Genomic DNA, 15,921 nt, shown 5'->3' with positions numbered 1-15,921 from the left:
AGGCATTAATGCCACATAGGCAATTTATGTTAGAGTGGCACACCCATTTAAGATGATTCCAGTGGTTACAGGATATACAGGTGGGGTGCTTTCCTCCTTTATGCAGCTGTAGTTGTATATGATATTTGCTGGCATAGGGGGAGATGTATCAATCTGTGTACACCAGTAAATTCAATATGAGTTATAATCTCTAGGGACCGACCCATTAATAACCACCCCAACTGACTGCCAGCAGAGCAATACAGTATTGTCACAGTCGAGTTCAGTCAGCAAGTAACATTCTTGTTATTTTTTTTTACTTCTAGGTGTGTTACCATTGAAAAATGTAGAAATAGTACAATTATCCTTGGACCAGTGCAAACCGTGCTTCATGTTCAAATGTGCGACCATGTAAAAGTCATCAGTGTTTGCCAGCGATTGTCACTTTTGTCTACAACAAACTGCACTTTCCATATACTTACTCCTACGAGGCCCCTTTTATTCTCTGGCAATCAGTCAGTTGTATTTTCCCCCTTTCATACTCATTATTCAATGTTAGAAGACCATATGGGACAGACTGGTTTAGCCACTTTGCCTAATTATTGGGACCGACCACAGTTGCTGTCTACAGAGAGTGACAACCAGGTATGGAAGCTAATGTCACCTCGAGAGTTTTACTCCTTTGTAATTCCGTTTGAAATGGAAGGGGACACAACTGAGGTTCCAGGAGGCCTTCCACCTGTGTTCCAGAAATCAATGGATCAAAGACAACAAAAAGTACTGATGTGGCAGAAAGCTGTCAAGGAATCTAAATTAACCAGGTACGTTTATTTCTTTAGTAAAGAACCATTATATGAAGAACCTCCAAATGTGACTATAACTGAAAGTGATGAGAGCATCAGGCAAGTAGTATCTTTTTAAAGAAAATCTACCATCAAAATCAAGCACGATAATCCAGGGGCACTTGCTCATAGATCCAGACACAGTGGGGCTCATTTATTAAGGGTCAGCGAAGCACATTTTCGTTGGGTTTCCCGGTGATTTCCGTTTTCCGCCACATTTAACGGGATTTTGGCGCATGCGATCAGATTTTGGCGCACCGGCTTGCACGCGTCACAAATCTGGGGGCGGGCCGTTGGACAACACGATGGATTCGGACTACGCGCGGGATTTAACATTTCGAATTGTGTCGCGAGACACGCACTTACAAGCACCGGGATGAAGAAGGTGAACTCCGGCGGACCTCGGTGGGGAAGCGACGGATGCAGGAACTCGGGCGCACATGCTACATGAATCGCGCCGGACTGCATCTTGGTCGGACCATCCGCATCGGGGATCGCGACAGGACCAGGTAAGTAAATTTGCCCTGGTGACTGTGTTAATCTTCTTATATTTGTTATCCATGGATTCCTTACTTCTAAAATAAATGTTTACAATTATGCTAATCAGTCTGAAGCGCTCTTGGGGTGTTTCCAGAGCCCCTCAGTGATGTGTTTTCACTCGTTGTTACAATGAGCAGAAGATGCCTCCCTTCCCCTGCTCTCTCCTTCCTCCCTCTCCATAGATTACAGAATCTAGCAGAAGCAGGAAATGAAAGGGGAGAGAAGATTACCACAGTTGCGGTGCATGGGTCTATGAGTAAGAGCCCCTAGTTTATCATGATGGATTTTGAAGGTAGATCTCTTTTAACGCCTAATCGTTTATTAGTTCCAGCAAATAAAACACCCCTTTTTCCATAAAAAGCACTAATTATTAGTCTTAAAGAGGTTATCTGGGTTTAAAAAAAAAAAAAATTATATATGTTCTGGGAAGTAAGAAAATAAAGAGCTGATGCCTCCTCTGGTTCTCCCATTTAGATGCACTACCAGCCATTACTTCCGGTCTCTATTTATATACAGTCTGAAGCTCCTGCTACAGCACCCCCTTCCTGACGCACACCCTAATAGTACGGTGCGGGTGCATGGAGAGGTCTCGCAGGCTGTAAGTCATTGCTGCATATTGCAGGAAACACTTACCGGTAACACCCGCGATTGGTGCCAGCACTGATCGCGTTAGTGTTTAGTTATCCCATCGATCACTGCCGGCAATCTTGGTGAAGATTTTCGCTCCCCATGACATCATGCAACAAACACCATGTCTCTATGAAGAGTGCTCACGCCTTGACCACCATATATACTCGAGTATTAGCCGACCCGAGTATAAGCCAAGACCCCTAATTTTACCACCAAAAACTGGGAAAACCTATTGATTAGAGCAATGATGGCGAACCTATGACACACGTGTCAGCACTGACACGCGTAGCCATTTTTGGTGACACGCGGCCGCCCAGCGCCCCCCCCCCTTCCTGTGTAATGTGCTGTCCCTGTGCAAATGTCCCGCCCCCGTCCCTGTGTTTCTGCCCCCTGCTTACCTGTCCGGCGCCAGGTTGGTCCGCCCACTGTCTGCAACTCCTCCGGCTCCTCGAGGCTGCAATGCGCGTTGCTCGTCACGTGACTGAGGCGACCTGACGTCAGGTCACTTCAGTCACGTGACCCGAGGTGCGCGGTGAAACCTGGAGGTGCCGAGCCGTCTGCAGTAAAGCTACAGGGAAGAAGACATCACTGGGTAAGTATATAAGTTTATTATTATATTATATTTAAAGGGAGGCGGCTAGGGGTATTTTAGTAGTAAAAAGAGGCGGCTAGGGGTATTTTAGTAGTAAAGGGAGGCGGCTAGGGGTATTTTAGTAGTAAAGGGAGGCCACTAGGGGTAATTTAGTAGTAAAGGGAGGCCGCTGGGGCATTTTATTAGGGAAGGAAGGCCGCTAGGGGCATTTTAATAGTGAAGGGAGGCCGCTGCAGGACATGTTATTAATAAGGGGAGGCTGTTCCTGGACATGTTATTAATAAGGGGAGACCGCTGCTGGACATGTTATTACAAAATTAGTTTTTTTTCTAAAGGTGACACAGCACCTGAGTTTTGCTCGTTTTTTTGGCGAATTTTGACACACCAAGTTCAAAAGGTTGCCCATCACTGGATTAGAGTATAAGCCGAGGGTGGGAAATGCATTGGTCACAGCCTCCAGTATATAGCCAGCCAGCCCCCTATAGTATATAGCCAGCCCCACATGTAGTCTACAGCCATTTGCCCCCCCCCCCCTGCAGTTTGCCCAGCACATAAAAATAAAGTTACATACTCACCCTCCAATGCCCCAATGCTCCAGGAGGCTCCTGGCGGCTCCTCTTCTATCTTCTCTATGCTGTAGTGGCCAGCAGAGACGCGTCCAAGTGATCTGCCGGCCTGTGCACACTATCATAGTGTACGCCAACATAGACGCGTCTTTGCCGGCTACTACAGCATAGAAGATGGAAGAGGAGCTGCACCAAGCATCGGGGCGTCGGAGGGGGAGTATGTAAGTTTTGTTGGCTTTTTTTTTTTAGAAGCCCAGGTGAGGTTTTTCAGCAAATTCTTTTGTGCTGCATTTATACAGTGTCAAAGGGGAGATTAGCCTGTTTAATATCACAAATGGATTGTGTTTCTAGCTGCCAGGGTACTGGAGCCAACGCTGGCCACCGTCATGAGGATCCCCGTGGTCTTTCAGCACTTCTTTCCCCTCTACCTATTTCTGCTGTAATTTCACTGCAGCAGTGAAAGTTTTAGCACACAGTGAGAGGCACAAGTGCTCCTTGCACACTGTAAAAGCCTGTGAATCTGTGGCTCTGGTAACCTCATCAGGAGCTCTTCAGGATAATTAGCATAAATTTAGTTGGTTTTAGAAGGTGAACATGGATAACAAATAGAAGAAGCTCACCATGGTCACAGTGCATGTAACTACGCTTGATTTTGATGGTAGTTTTTCTTTAATGTTTTCGGCCTTATTATTTTTATTATTATTATTTACAGGAGAGTATTAAGGGTTTATGGTGTCTCAAACTCCCAAATTTCAAGAATCTATCTAGGTGGAAACAGTGTCAAATTATGGAACACCCCTGATTTTTAAGCCTAGCCACCCCAAGTTTGGTATGGGGTGAAAGGTAGCGAGATACTCTGATGATTGGAGGCAATTCTGATCAAAAGTTAGGGGATTTTCATCAAAATATACATTGCCGGAGGGAGGGGTAATGCGAACCTCCTCCTTTCGGTGACATCACTGGATTTTATTTAGTGAATCCCGGGAACCCCTTTGTCAGACTTTTAGGGAATTCATTGCACATGGATAGGCTGCTTGGAACTTCTGCTAAACCCCAACAGCACGGGAGCTATTTCATTAGTAAGTCTTTGTTTTTCCCTTTTTTATTTTTGTAACTGTTTCTATGTATTGTATTTATTTTTTTATTGGGTAACGTTTATTAACATCACATATGCCTCATACAAGTGTAATACACTCGTACATACATGTCTTTTGAGGAGCAATATTTAACACTTTTATTTATAGAACAAATTGCCCTATCTTTCTGGTTTATTGCTCGCCTTACAGTAGAAGTTGACAACACTGTTAGTTTTTTTTTTTACATCATGGAAGAGATTTAGACACAAATAGGGATATAAAAATAAGTAAATTGAGCAGATTATATTTGGCACAATACTCTATGGAAGCAGCAGCACTCCTTGCACAATTGAAGATTTCTTTATTCACCCATTGTCAAATGTCTTTATTTATGTGACCATAGGTGAATGAAGGAGTGCTGCTTCCATCTATGTGTTGCATGCTGTTGTAGTTTGAAGGCTGGGCAGTCAGGCCTCCTGGTAGATAGCGCCTGTAGGTTTGGACTAAATCGTATTATGTCCACATTCCTTAAAGAGTTCAATTAAAATGTACAGTTTGTCAATCCTCGTTAGAATGGTCTTGACAATTTTCCTTCAGCATGATTTAAGTCTTTATAATATTGCCTTTTGAATTTTTATCTTCTTGAATTTGTCTTTTTCATTTATAGGGAACAGCGAAAGCACTTTCAGACAATTGTTGAACAAAAATTCAATGAATGGCTTGTTAAAACTGGAAATCGACATCAGTTGGATAGCCTTGTGTCTCCAGGCGATGGTACAAAAGAAGTTGCTGGATAGAGAACACATTTAGTCATATTATTTGAGTTTGTAAAATCAACAGGTATTCTTATATCTCATTCCTACTAATGATGGGGTACTTTGGAAGGGATTCTACCCCTTGATATATTTGATAATAAATCCAAGTGCTGTTATTGAAGTTCAAACGTAAAAGAAATTTTATTGCAGCATTTGTTTTCAAAAGGTCAAAAAGCAAAAACATTATTTACCTATCCAAAAATGAACATACAAGCACAAATGCTAATGGAGAGTCTGGTGTCAATAGGTCATATTCCAACCGAAGGTTCACAACCAGCGCAGTGTGGCAGAAGTAGTACAAGTCAACAGCAGGTCACATGTTTATTTGAACCAATATTCAGATGCAAGTTACTGCTTCAATGTTAGAAACTGCATATATATATATATATATATATATGTCAGCAATATACAGAGTAGACAAAATCATGGAATAGGGCAATTAAAGTATACTCCAAATGGTCGATGATATAGATTGTAAACCAAAGATTTATGGTATAAACTCTGAATCTAATAAGAACGTTTTCTGAGTAAAAGTTTGTCTAAAACTTGCTATCAGGCATTTGGAGATGGCCAACCTACCTTGAGAATGCTGTAGCTAGACTGATGCAGGAACATATCTTGATTAACCCCTGAACCAAGTGGTTTTGCTGAAAAAACAAATTATAAAATTCAGGACCTTGGGAAAGCTGGGTGTCTACATAGACACATTACACAAAGAGCTTCCTGAACTATCCAGACAGGACTAATCAACCTGAGCTTAGATCACTCATATACAGCAGCTGGGGGAGGGGTGCAGGGATTACACAGTGATGACATATTCTTGCCTGTGCTATGACCTGGCTGGAGCAGTGCATAATTAGGGTGAGGAGAGGCGCTGCATGAGTGTGGAGGACACCAGACTCGTACAAGTGCACACGCAGGCTGCAGTTTCCCCCCACCCTCCCCATGGACCTGGTAATGTGAATTAAACTTGTATAAAGTACTGAAATGATTCAGAATGCTGAAAAGGGCATTTTAAAAATAAGCATAACATAGGCTATTGGAACTTTGAATATTGCCCACTGACACCAGACTCTCCAGTACTACATGTGCTGCTATGTTTAGTTATGGATATGTAAATATCGTTTTTTACTTTTTTCATTTTTTTATGTATTTGTCACAGCGTTTGAAAAAAAGACTTTTGTTAGTTGAAACGTCATAACTCTGTACAAGGCAGCAATAAAATGTATTTGTTTGAACTGCAATAAGTGAGTACTTATTCTTCTAGGGCTTATTCTTCTATCCTTGAGTTTGTGAGATACTTTGTCACTAAGAGAGATTCAGTTTTTTTAATAAAGCTGAAAGGTTTAAATTTATGCTTTTCTTTGCAAGATGTAAAAAAAACTGAAAGCAGTTGGTAGAAAACCTTTCTATACAATTTTTGCCACTGTAATCCCCAAAGTTAATCATAGAAAATGGTTCAAAGGGATTTTGTAGATATTTTAATTAGGGGAAACGCCTTTCCTCCATATCCTGGTGCCAGCAACAATTCTGCTATCTGACATCACGTGAAAGGCATGACGTGCATAATTAGCAGCCCAGAGCACCGAACATCTTGTTCTGTGCATTTTTGTGGTTCAACATTGTGTGTTTGTTTGTTTGTTTGTTTTTTAATTTTCACCCAAGCTTGAACGCCCTACTTTAAAACAGCCGATTGGTTACAAATCACCAGATCCAGAATGTTATATTCATTTCCATGCATATGAAAAAGCACTATTATAGATTCTTGGCTTTTTTTTTTTTTTTAATTTCCTTTTTAATGCTAAGCAAAGCAAGCGATACGTTATGAATTGATGCACACAGCACTTTTTATGTCTTGCTGTTTATCAGTATTTTAAATAATTAGCATGTGTACAATATTTTGTTTTCAAAGTTTACTTTTGTATTTTCAGACAATTAAAACCTAATTTTTCTAAGGGTTTTTTATGTGTCTTTCTTCTAAGTTAGTATTTAAAAAATGTAACCTTTTTGTTTCTATTTAGCACTTTCCTTTCCAGGAGTTTTTGGAAATTTCGCATTGTTATTTGCCAAAGCAATTTTCACAATTTTGACATGTACAAATAAAAATGTAATTACAGCATAAAGAATGGTACCCTATATTTAGGACTATAAGATGCAACCCAGATTTAGTTGTTAATATATATATATGTGTATAAGCCGAGGCTCCTAATTTTGCCACAAAAACCTTGTAAAACCTGTTGACTCGATTATAAGCCGTGGGTGGGAAATGCATTGGTCACAGCTTCCCCATTATATAGCCTGCCGGACCCTGCCCCATAGTATATAGCAGTGATGGCGAACCTTTTAGAGAGCGAGTGCCCAAAATGAGACCTAAAACACACAAGCTTTTCCCAAAGTGCCAACACGGCAATTTAGGCAGTAACAAACTTATTGCTACCAGAATCTTTGAGCTCCAATCCGACCCTGTCCACACCTCCTCACTCTTCAGACAGGACCAAGCAGCACAGGATGGGTCACTGCAGGAAGGTGTCATGTCAGACAAACTCTGTGCCTGGGAGACAGCCCGAGTGCCCACAGAGAGGTCTCAGAGTGCCATCTCCGGCACCAGTGCCATAGGTTCGCCACCACTGGTATATAGCCAGCATCTGCCCCCCAGTATAAGGCCTGCCAACCCATATCCCCCAGTATATAGCCAACAGCGGGGGAAGCCGGAAAGGTGAGTTTTTATATATATTTTTTTTACTCGAGTATAAGCCGAGTTTGGGTTTTAAACATTTTTTTTTGTGCTGAAAAACTAGGTTTATACTAGAGTATATATTAACCCCTAAATGCTGAGGCCCTTTTTTTTTTTTTTTTTTTTTTTTTTTTTTTCGTTTCTATTTTTAACTCCCCACTTTCAAAAATCTATAACTTTTTTATTTTTCCATGTAAAGAGCTGTGTGAGTAAAAATGGTGAAAGAAAAAAACGGTATTCTTGTGCTCTTGGATTTTACCGCTTTCATTGTGCAGCCCAAATGACAGTATTTCATAAATTTACAAAAATTAAAATCTCCTGTACAAAAAAAAAAAATCTTCATTTTGCCATCTTCTGGGGCTAATAACTTTTTCAAACTTTGGTGTATGGAGCTGTGGGTGGTGTAATTTTTTGCGACTGCCATTTTTGGGGTTGTACGGCCTTTTGATCACTTTTTATTGAATTTCGTATATTTTTCAAAATGGCAAAAAAGTGGTATTTTTTACTTTGGGCGCTAATTTCCGTTAGAGTTAAACGCTGTGAAAAATGTTATCATCTTGTATTATATTTTGATAGATCAGACATTTTGTGACACGGCAATACCAGACAGGTTTTTTTAGTTTTACTGTTTATTTATGACATCACTGCTAGCACTGACTGCGGGTGTTACTGGTGGGTGTTGCAGCAAATGCCCACCGTGTATGAAAAGGGCTCGTACACAGCCGGCATGTGACATAGCGCACGCACGCACGCACACACACCTTCATACCAAGGCCCCAGCTGCAACTTGATCTCTAGCCCAGTTCCCTGGCTCTGTCCTGACATGTAACCCTTTCATTGCCTTTATTTATAAGATGTTGCAGTGATCCAGGAAGCATATGATCACTCACATGCTTCTGACCTCACTCCAGGTCCTGTAGGTAATTCTCAAGGTGGGACTACCAGGAGAGGATGAGAGCAGTGCTCTATGAGATCGGGTGAAATGCTATGTCAGCAACTCACCTGATCACCCTTACAACGGGTTGAGGGTCTGGTAGTATCCTGCTGACTTACGGACTATAGGACAAGATTTTTTTTCCTGCTAAAAAGTGCACTGTATAGTATTTTCTGAAACTAGACATTAGTCAAATCTTCAAAATTGCATTGTTTATAGACCTAGAATTTTTCTAAACAATTGGACCTACTGTCACGGCAGGGAGTAATGGCAAATTTTTACAAAACTGCCTCTAGGCAGTCCAAGTGGCCCATATCCGGACATATAAAGAATAAAACATCACTTTTATTGGAAATACTAAAATAATTCAAACTAAAGTGGCGTGAACCACTAGGTGCAGAGGACACGAGTGATTTAAAAACACAGTGTGATCAAAGTCATAGGCAGTATCGAGCAGACTATAAAAAGTATAAAGGACATAGGACAAAAAAAGGGGGTTTAAAGCCTATGTAGATGGACTGCTACAATTACACTGTTGGTCAGGTGGGGTAGACAGTACTAGACAGTGCTGTCAATTTGAAGGCAGTATAATTTGTGGTGTACACTCGAGCCCTAGACTAAATGAGCTCGGTTAATACCTCAGCTGCCCCACCAGAGGCCGCTATATCAGTTTGCCTGACACTGCGTCTAGCATCTGACCCTACAAACCACGAGTAACAGCCCAAAGCGGTAGGCTTAAATGTACCTAATATAAATCTAAATGTCCCCACTCTATATAGGGACATTTAGAATTGTATTGAGTACATTTTAAGCCTACCGCTTTGGGCTGTTACTTTCTACCATATTTTTTGTATGGACCATTCATATATTTATATAAATTAATCATGTACCCTCTTAGTCATCTCCTTTCGAGACTAAATAATCTTTCCTCATTACTGAGACCCTCCATACCGCTTATTTTTGTGGCTCTTTGTTGTACCCTCTCCAGTTCCAGAACTAGACGGCATATTCCAGGAGAGGCCAAACCAATGCCTTGTACAGTGATAATATTACATCCCTATCCCGAGAGTCCATACCACTTTTCATACATGACAAGATATTGCTGGCTTTATAGGCAGCTGATTGACATTGCATGCTGTTATTTAATTTATGATCTACAAGTATGCCCAGGTCCTTCTCAATGAGAGACTCCCATATTTACTACACCAAGGACATATGTTGTAAGTGGTTTATTAGCTCCCAGGTGCATAACCTTACATTTATCTACATTGGTCATCCACTTGGTAAATGAGGTTCAAACACTCAGTTTGTCCATGAGCTTTGCTCATTGTTGCTTGTGCTTCTAAGTGGCTTGTGAACATAAGTGGAGTTTAAACAAGCGGAGCTCAAAAAAAGAGTCCACAGAACTGTAAGTAATCTTCAATTTATATCTCTTGATTTATACACTCCTCACAGTTTTGTAACTAGGATATGGCTAGTAAGATTGGTGGTATACTCCAGTGCACACTGTGCCGTATGTATACACTGCTGGAGCAGGAGTTCCAGGGTGAATAACGCTGCGACAGATGTGCCCATATTTTTCTACTGGAAGCTCGTGTTAGAGATCTGGAGGAAGATATTGCACGGCTGCGAGCAATCGACAATCTTGAGAGGAGTATGCTGCTAACTAAGTGGGATAGAAGAGGAGGGTGGAGAAGAAAGCTAGTAAGACCGGTAGGTAGCTGGGTTACTGTAAATAGAGGGGGTAGAAAAGGAAGGCCAATTCTGACTGAACACCCAAGCAAAATTACAAAATTGTGCAATGATGTAAGGACGTCAGTGTCAGAAATGGCAGCCCTACCGGATCCTGCTCTCCCTAACAGCCGGGGGAGAAGACAAGCTAGTAGTAGGGGGGATAGTTGTGTAGGTAAGCCAAGGCAGTTAATGGTTGCCTCTATAATCAAGAAGACGGATAGAATAATTTGTCGCCGTGACCACCTCAACAGAAATGGTTTTATAGAATTAGGTTCAAAGCTTAAGGGAAGGACCTCCAAGGTAGTAATCTCCGGAATTCTACCTGTGCCATGCGCTACACAGAGCAGACAGCGGGAGCTCAGGGAGTTAAATGCATGGCTCAGATCCTGGTGTAGAGCAGAGGGATTTGGGTTCCTAGAGCACTGGGCTGATTTTTCATTGGGGTACAAGCTGTTTTCCTGCAGATAACTTGCACCTAAATGGAAGGGGGGCTGCTGTGCTGGGGGAGAAGATCCTAGCAGGGGTGGCAGAGTATTTCAACTAGAATTGGGGAGGAGGAAAAAGAAGCAGCGAAAGGGGTAGGCAGGTCACAGAGGGGGCAGCCTATGTTGGTGGGTGGTGAGGTGAGCAGTAAATGGGGGAGTAAGGCAGTGGAGAAGGAGATCTACAAGTTACAAAACAATAGTGATGATATATGTGCCAGTAATATGACTATAAATCAAATAAATAATTGTGGATGTTCACATATGCCAGAAGTATTGCAGGCAAAATGAGCGAGCTTGAAGCTCTGGTATTAGAGCAACTGTAAGATGTTGGTGTAGCAGAGACTTGGCTCGATGCATCACATAATTGGGGTGTTAATATTCAAGGTTTTACACTCTTTCGGAAAGACAGGGCAAATAGGAGGTGGTGTGTGTCTCAGAAGAGTTTGAGGAGGCGGAAACTTTGTGGGTTAAAATTCAAAGCCAGGAGAGCTTTGAGAAACTTATTTTTGGTGTAATTTATGGACCCAGAATTTCTCTGAGGAAATAGAGGGTCACCTATTTTATCAACTTTCTGCAGGATAATTTTATGGTACAGCTTGTAGAGCAGTGATGGCAAACCTTTTAGACACCGAGTGCCCAAACTACAACCAAAACCACGTATTTTTTGCAAAGTGCCAATGCGACAATTTAAGCAGTAACTTATTACTCCCTGCTCTTTCGCAGGTTTGAATTGTATAGGCATCTGAGGACACCAATACAGTAGAAAGAAGGAGAAGAAGTTTGGATTATCATTGTAGCTTCCTTCTAGGGTCCTGGGCTGCAAGAAGCCTTAAGTCCTGTCTGACAAACACTGCCCATAGAGATGGCTCGTGTGCCCATAGAGATGGCTCTGAGTGCCACCTCTGGCACCCGTGCCATAGGTTCGCCACCACTGTTGTAGAGGATCCCACGAGAGGTTGAACCTTGTGATTTCAAACATTGCAGAGATTGTCCAAAATGTCACTGTCCAAAGAACCCCTTCGGAACAGTGAACATAACAATTATTTTCCTCTTAAACTATAAAAAGCAAAAACATGGGGAAAGCAAAAACACTGAATTTTAAGAAAATTTTCCCAATATTCAGGGCTGCACTACAGGATATAGACTGGGATCAGATACTGTCACGTGATGATACTTATGTTAAATGGGTGACATTCAAATCTATCCTGGGTCATTATACTTCTAAATTTATTCCAATAGGTAACAAGTATAGATTGGCCAGATAACGCCCTGCATGGCTTAGGCCCCTTCCACACTTGCATTGTATATCACGTCAGGGTGCAATCAGGGTTTGGTCAGTGAAAAGCTGACATTTTGCATCAGAGTTCAATCAGTTTTCTGTCAGTTTGTTCAGTGTCTAAAAACACATTGCACTTGCAAGTGTCTCAGAGTGCAATGCGTTTTTGATGCGTCTCCATAGACTTGTATGGTGCGTTTTTCACGCGCGTGATTTGCAAAAGTAGAGCATGTCGAGATTTAAACGCGCGTTTAAAAAAAATGTAAGTGTGAAAAAGTTTCAGAATGCAATGCAAGTTCTGTGCTTCAGAATTATGCGCAGAACACGCGCGTGAAAAACGCAAGTGTGGAAGGGGCCTCACAGCTACAATTAGAAGGGCAGTTAATGATAAAAATAAAAAGATGAGGGCATTCAAACAACATAAATCTGATGGGTCACCTGAGGCTTTCAATAATTATAAAACACTTACCAAAATCTGTAAAAAGGAAATTAAATCATCCAAAATACCAAATGAAAGACAGGTGGCCAAAGATGACAAAACAAATCCTAAGAAATATATCAATGCGAAAAAAAAATATTCTGAAAATGGAGAATCGGTGACTGGAAACCAAGTGAAGGCGGAGATACTAAATGGGTTTTTTTTGTTTGTTTTTTTTTGGGGTTTTTTTTAGCTCCGTTTATACAATGGAAGAAAGAACTTCTAACTTGGGAAGTGCCAGTGTGGGTCATGCATCTTGTATTAGACTAGACTGGCTGAATAAAGGCTCCTGGACCAGATGGGTTACACCCCAGAGTTCTCAGATCTGTCATTGCTGTACCGCTGTCCAAAATCTACAGGGGTTCCCTAATGTCTGGTACGGTACCAAGTGACTGGCGCAAGGCAAATGTGGTGCCAATATTTAAAAAAGACATCAAATAGTATAATAAGTGACAGCCAGCATGGTTAGAAGGATAGCATGTCAGCATACAAAAATTGGAGCTGAGTCTTGAAGAGATAATTTGTTTCTGTTCTTATCTTAAAATGTTCTTTACAGTTGCTCCAAATCTAGTGTTATACTGTACTAAAGTATGTTTTTTTAGTTTTCTCTTTCTTTCTAGAAGATCATGTAGGATCTCACTGGAGAAACTAGGTTGGTTGGTGATAAAGTGGCATGTGAAGAAGAGATTTGACTTGGAATTTGAAAATGCCTTACAGGTTCTGACAATAAGCACAGCTTCAGTAAAGCTTAAAGGAAGACCTAACTGGATTAATTCATGTCAAGTTTCATTCCTTTTATGCCCAATTAAAAATGAATCCTCTCCAAGTTTCCACCGCTCCAACCGTAGAACCCATGGCTAGTTTTGACTATCATGGTTATATTGATGCCATTGAAGTGCCAAGGGGGGGAGAGGTTTCAGATGAGTTTAAAGCTAGAGTTTAAAGCAATGTTTTAGTCTATTTTCACCATTGCAACCGTAGACAAAAATGTGGAACGGATAAATTATATATGCTATAATCAACAGAGATTTGTAAATTATACAAGGCATGCCCCTTCTGGGTTGGCAGAACAGTTAGCCACTGCCTCCCGAATGAACCTCCAAGAACAGATTGGCCCTAAACATGATGCTGGTGCAGAAAGATGTAAGATGATTGCTGAAGTATGCTACACTAGACAACACCCACCTTACTTCATTCTGAAGGTAAGGATTTCTATTAGTCTTGAGTGCCTCTCAACCAAAACATCAGTCCCCTAAAGTGAACCAAAGATCGGGACATGAAGGGACAGCAGCCATACCTCAATGTGTAGGGAACCAAGGGGGGTGATATGTAAGAGATCACTCGTCTAACGGACCAACAAAAGAGTTTGAGAATACAAGAGGGTGGGTGATTCAGGTGTAAGGGAAAGAAGGTTAAAAAATGTATAAAATGGCCGACTGTGACGGGAGAAATCTCAAGGTTTTGCTTAGTAGGTGTGATAAATGTGACCAGGGGGAGGGGAGCCTTTTCCTACACCACCTTCCCCCAGCCTCAGCTTGATTGGCCTAATTGAGCTGGGTTGTGTACGTTCACACAGCATGTGTCCATACTCCTCAATAGAACTCTGCAGACCTATCGACTCCAGGCATCCCCCCCCCACTCTATAAAGACAAAGGGCCTGAACTCCAACCAGCACTAAGTTGAATAGGGACAGTTATGAAGTTATAGTCCGTCTCACCAGAAGAACAAATACTTTTTTGGATTGTTATTTTCAGGGAATCACAATAATCCATTTTTCGTCACTCTAGGATATACTGTTCCAGAAATATCAATATCTCTGTATAGAACCATAGCAAATGGGTCAGGTTTGGTATCAACACAATCCAGGGATTCTCCCGGATCCAATGATACCAGAACCATGACCCTACGACGCTCTGGTTGTAGTATCAGGTAGGAGGGACCCACGACTCCTCTTATTGGGTTGGTAGAGGCGTGTCCACTCCTGATATATTCAGGTATCACTCAGCCAACATTGTCTTTCACCTGGGGGGAAATCTTACCATCAACAAGCACAGGGAGGATCTTAAAGTGTGGACTATCCATCCGCATTAGGGCCACACACACAAGGTAACTAACTTACTGAACTGCTGTAACTTGTATTGCCATCTTGTAGTTTGTACTCAGTGTAACTGTATATATCCCAACTGTATATATTGTTTTGTCTAGTGTGCCCTTAAAGGGGTTATCCGGGTTTAAAAAATTTCTTATGGCCGGGCTGGGGAGGGCTATTTAAACACAATAAACATGTACTTACCTCCTCCGGTGCTGCCGATGTCCCGCGACGCGGCCCGTCTTCTCTGTGCGCCGGTTTCAGTACAAGGGTGCACAGGGAGCTTCCGGCCGTCCGGAGCTTACAACGCTGAGAGATAGGGACGGATGGGAGGAGCTGTCCACATCGCGGACCGGAAGCTCCCTGTGCGCGGCTTCCGTGCCCCTGTAAACAAACAGGGGCACGGATCGAAGGGACCGCGGCGCGGGACATCGGCGGCGCCGGAGGAGGTAAATACATGTTTATTATGTTTAACTAGCCCTCCCCAGCCCGGCCATAAAAAAATTTTTAAACCCGGATAACCCCTTTAAGGCAATTAAATATAAAACTTAACCTGTGTTGCCCTTTTATCTCGATCATGAATCCCCACATCAGAGTCTAGCATATATACATGCTACCGGGTTGGTTCCTCACCCTATATAATCCTGTTACGGACCGGGCTTATATTAACCCCTTAACGACTAGGCCCTTTTTAGTTTTTTCACTTCCATTTTTCAATCGCCACCTTCAAAAATCTATAACTTTTTTATTTTTCCACATAAAGAGCTCTGTGATGGCTTATGCACTTCATAGTGATGGTATTTAATATCCCATGCCGTGTTCTGGGAAGCGGGAAAAATTCCAAATGCAGTGAAAATGGGGAAAAAACGCATTTGCGACGTTTTCTTGTGGGCTTGGATTTTACAGCTTTCACTGTGCACCACAAATAACATGTCTACTTTATTTTCTGGGTCGGTGCGATCACGAGGATAACAAATTTGTATAGATTTTATAATGTTTTCATACATTTACAAAAATTAAAATCTCCTGTACAATTTTTTTATTTTGCCATCTTCTAGCGCTAATAACTTTTTCATACTTTGGTGTACGGAGCTGTGGGTGGTGTAATTTTTGCGACTTTTGATGGATTTTTCATTGCTATAATTTTTAGG

General features: G+C 41.7%; 1 protein-coding gene across 3 annotated transcripts in view; it reads left to right on the top strand.

The window, feature by feature from the left end:
• Nucleotides 1-13,160, top strand: part of TBCCD1 (TBCC domain containing 1) — a 33,205-nt gene extending 20,045 nt beyond the window's left edge. For 2 of the 3 annotated variants that reach the window (XM_072120879.1, XM_072120877.1), the window contains exons 5-6: nucleotides 306-800; nucleotides 4,893-6,967. In XM_072120879.1, coding sequence (XP_071976980.1) covers nucleotides 306-800; nucleotides 4,893-5,022 — 625 coding nt within the window. In that variant the 3' untranslated portion in view covers nucleotides 5,023-6,967. Of the gene's footprint in view, nucleotides 1-305; nucleotides 801-4,892; nucleotides 6,968-12,874 lie in introns of those variants that run through there. The other variant, XM_072120878.1, reaches the window with a different exon arrangement.
• Nucleotides 13,161-15,921: the final 2,761 nt, after the last annotated feature.

This window comes from Engystomops pustulosus, chromosome 8 (assembly GCF_040894005.1).
Source record: "Engystomops pustulosus chromosome 8, aEngPut4.maternal, whole genome shotgun sequence".
Classification (NCBI taxonomy): Eukaryota; Metazoa; Chordata; class Amphibia; order Anura; family Leptodactylidae; genus Engystomops; species Engystomops pustulosus.
The sequence above is the reverse complement of the archived record's forward strand: the minus strand, read 5'-3'. Positions and strand labels throughout refer to the sequence as shown.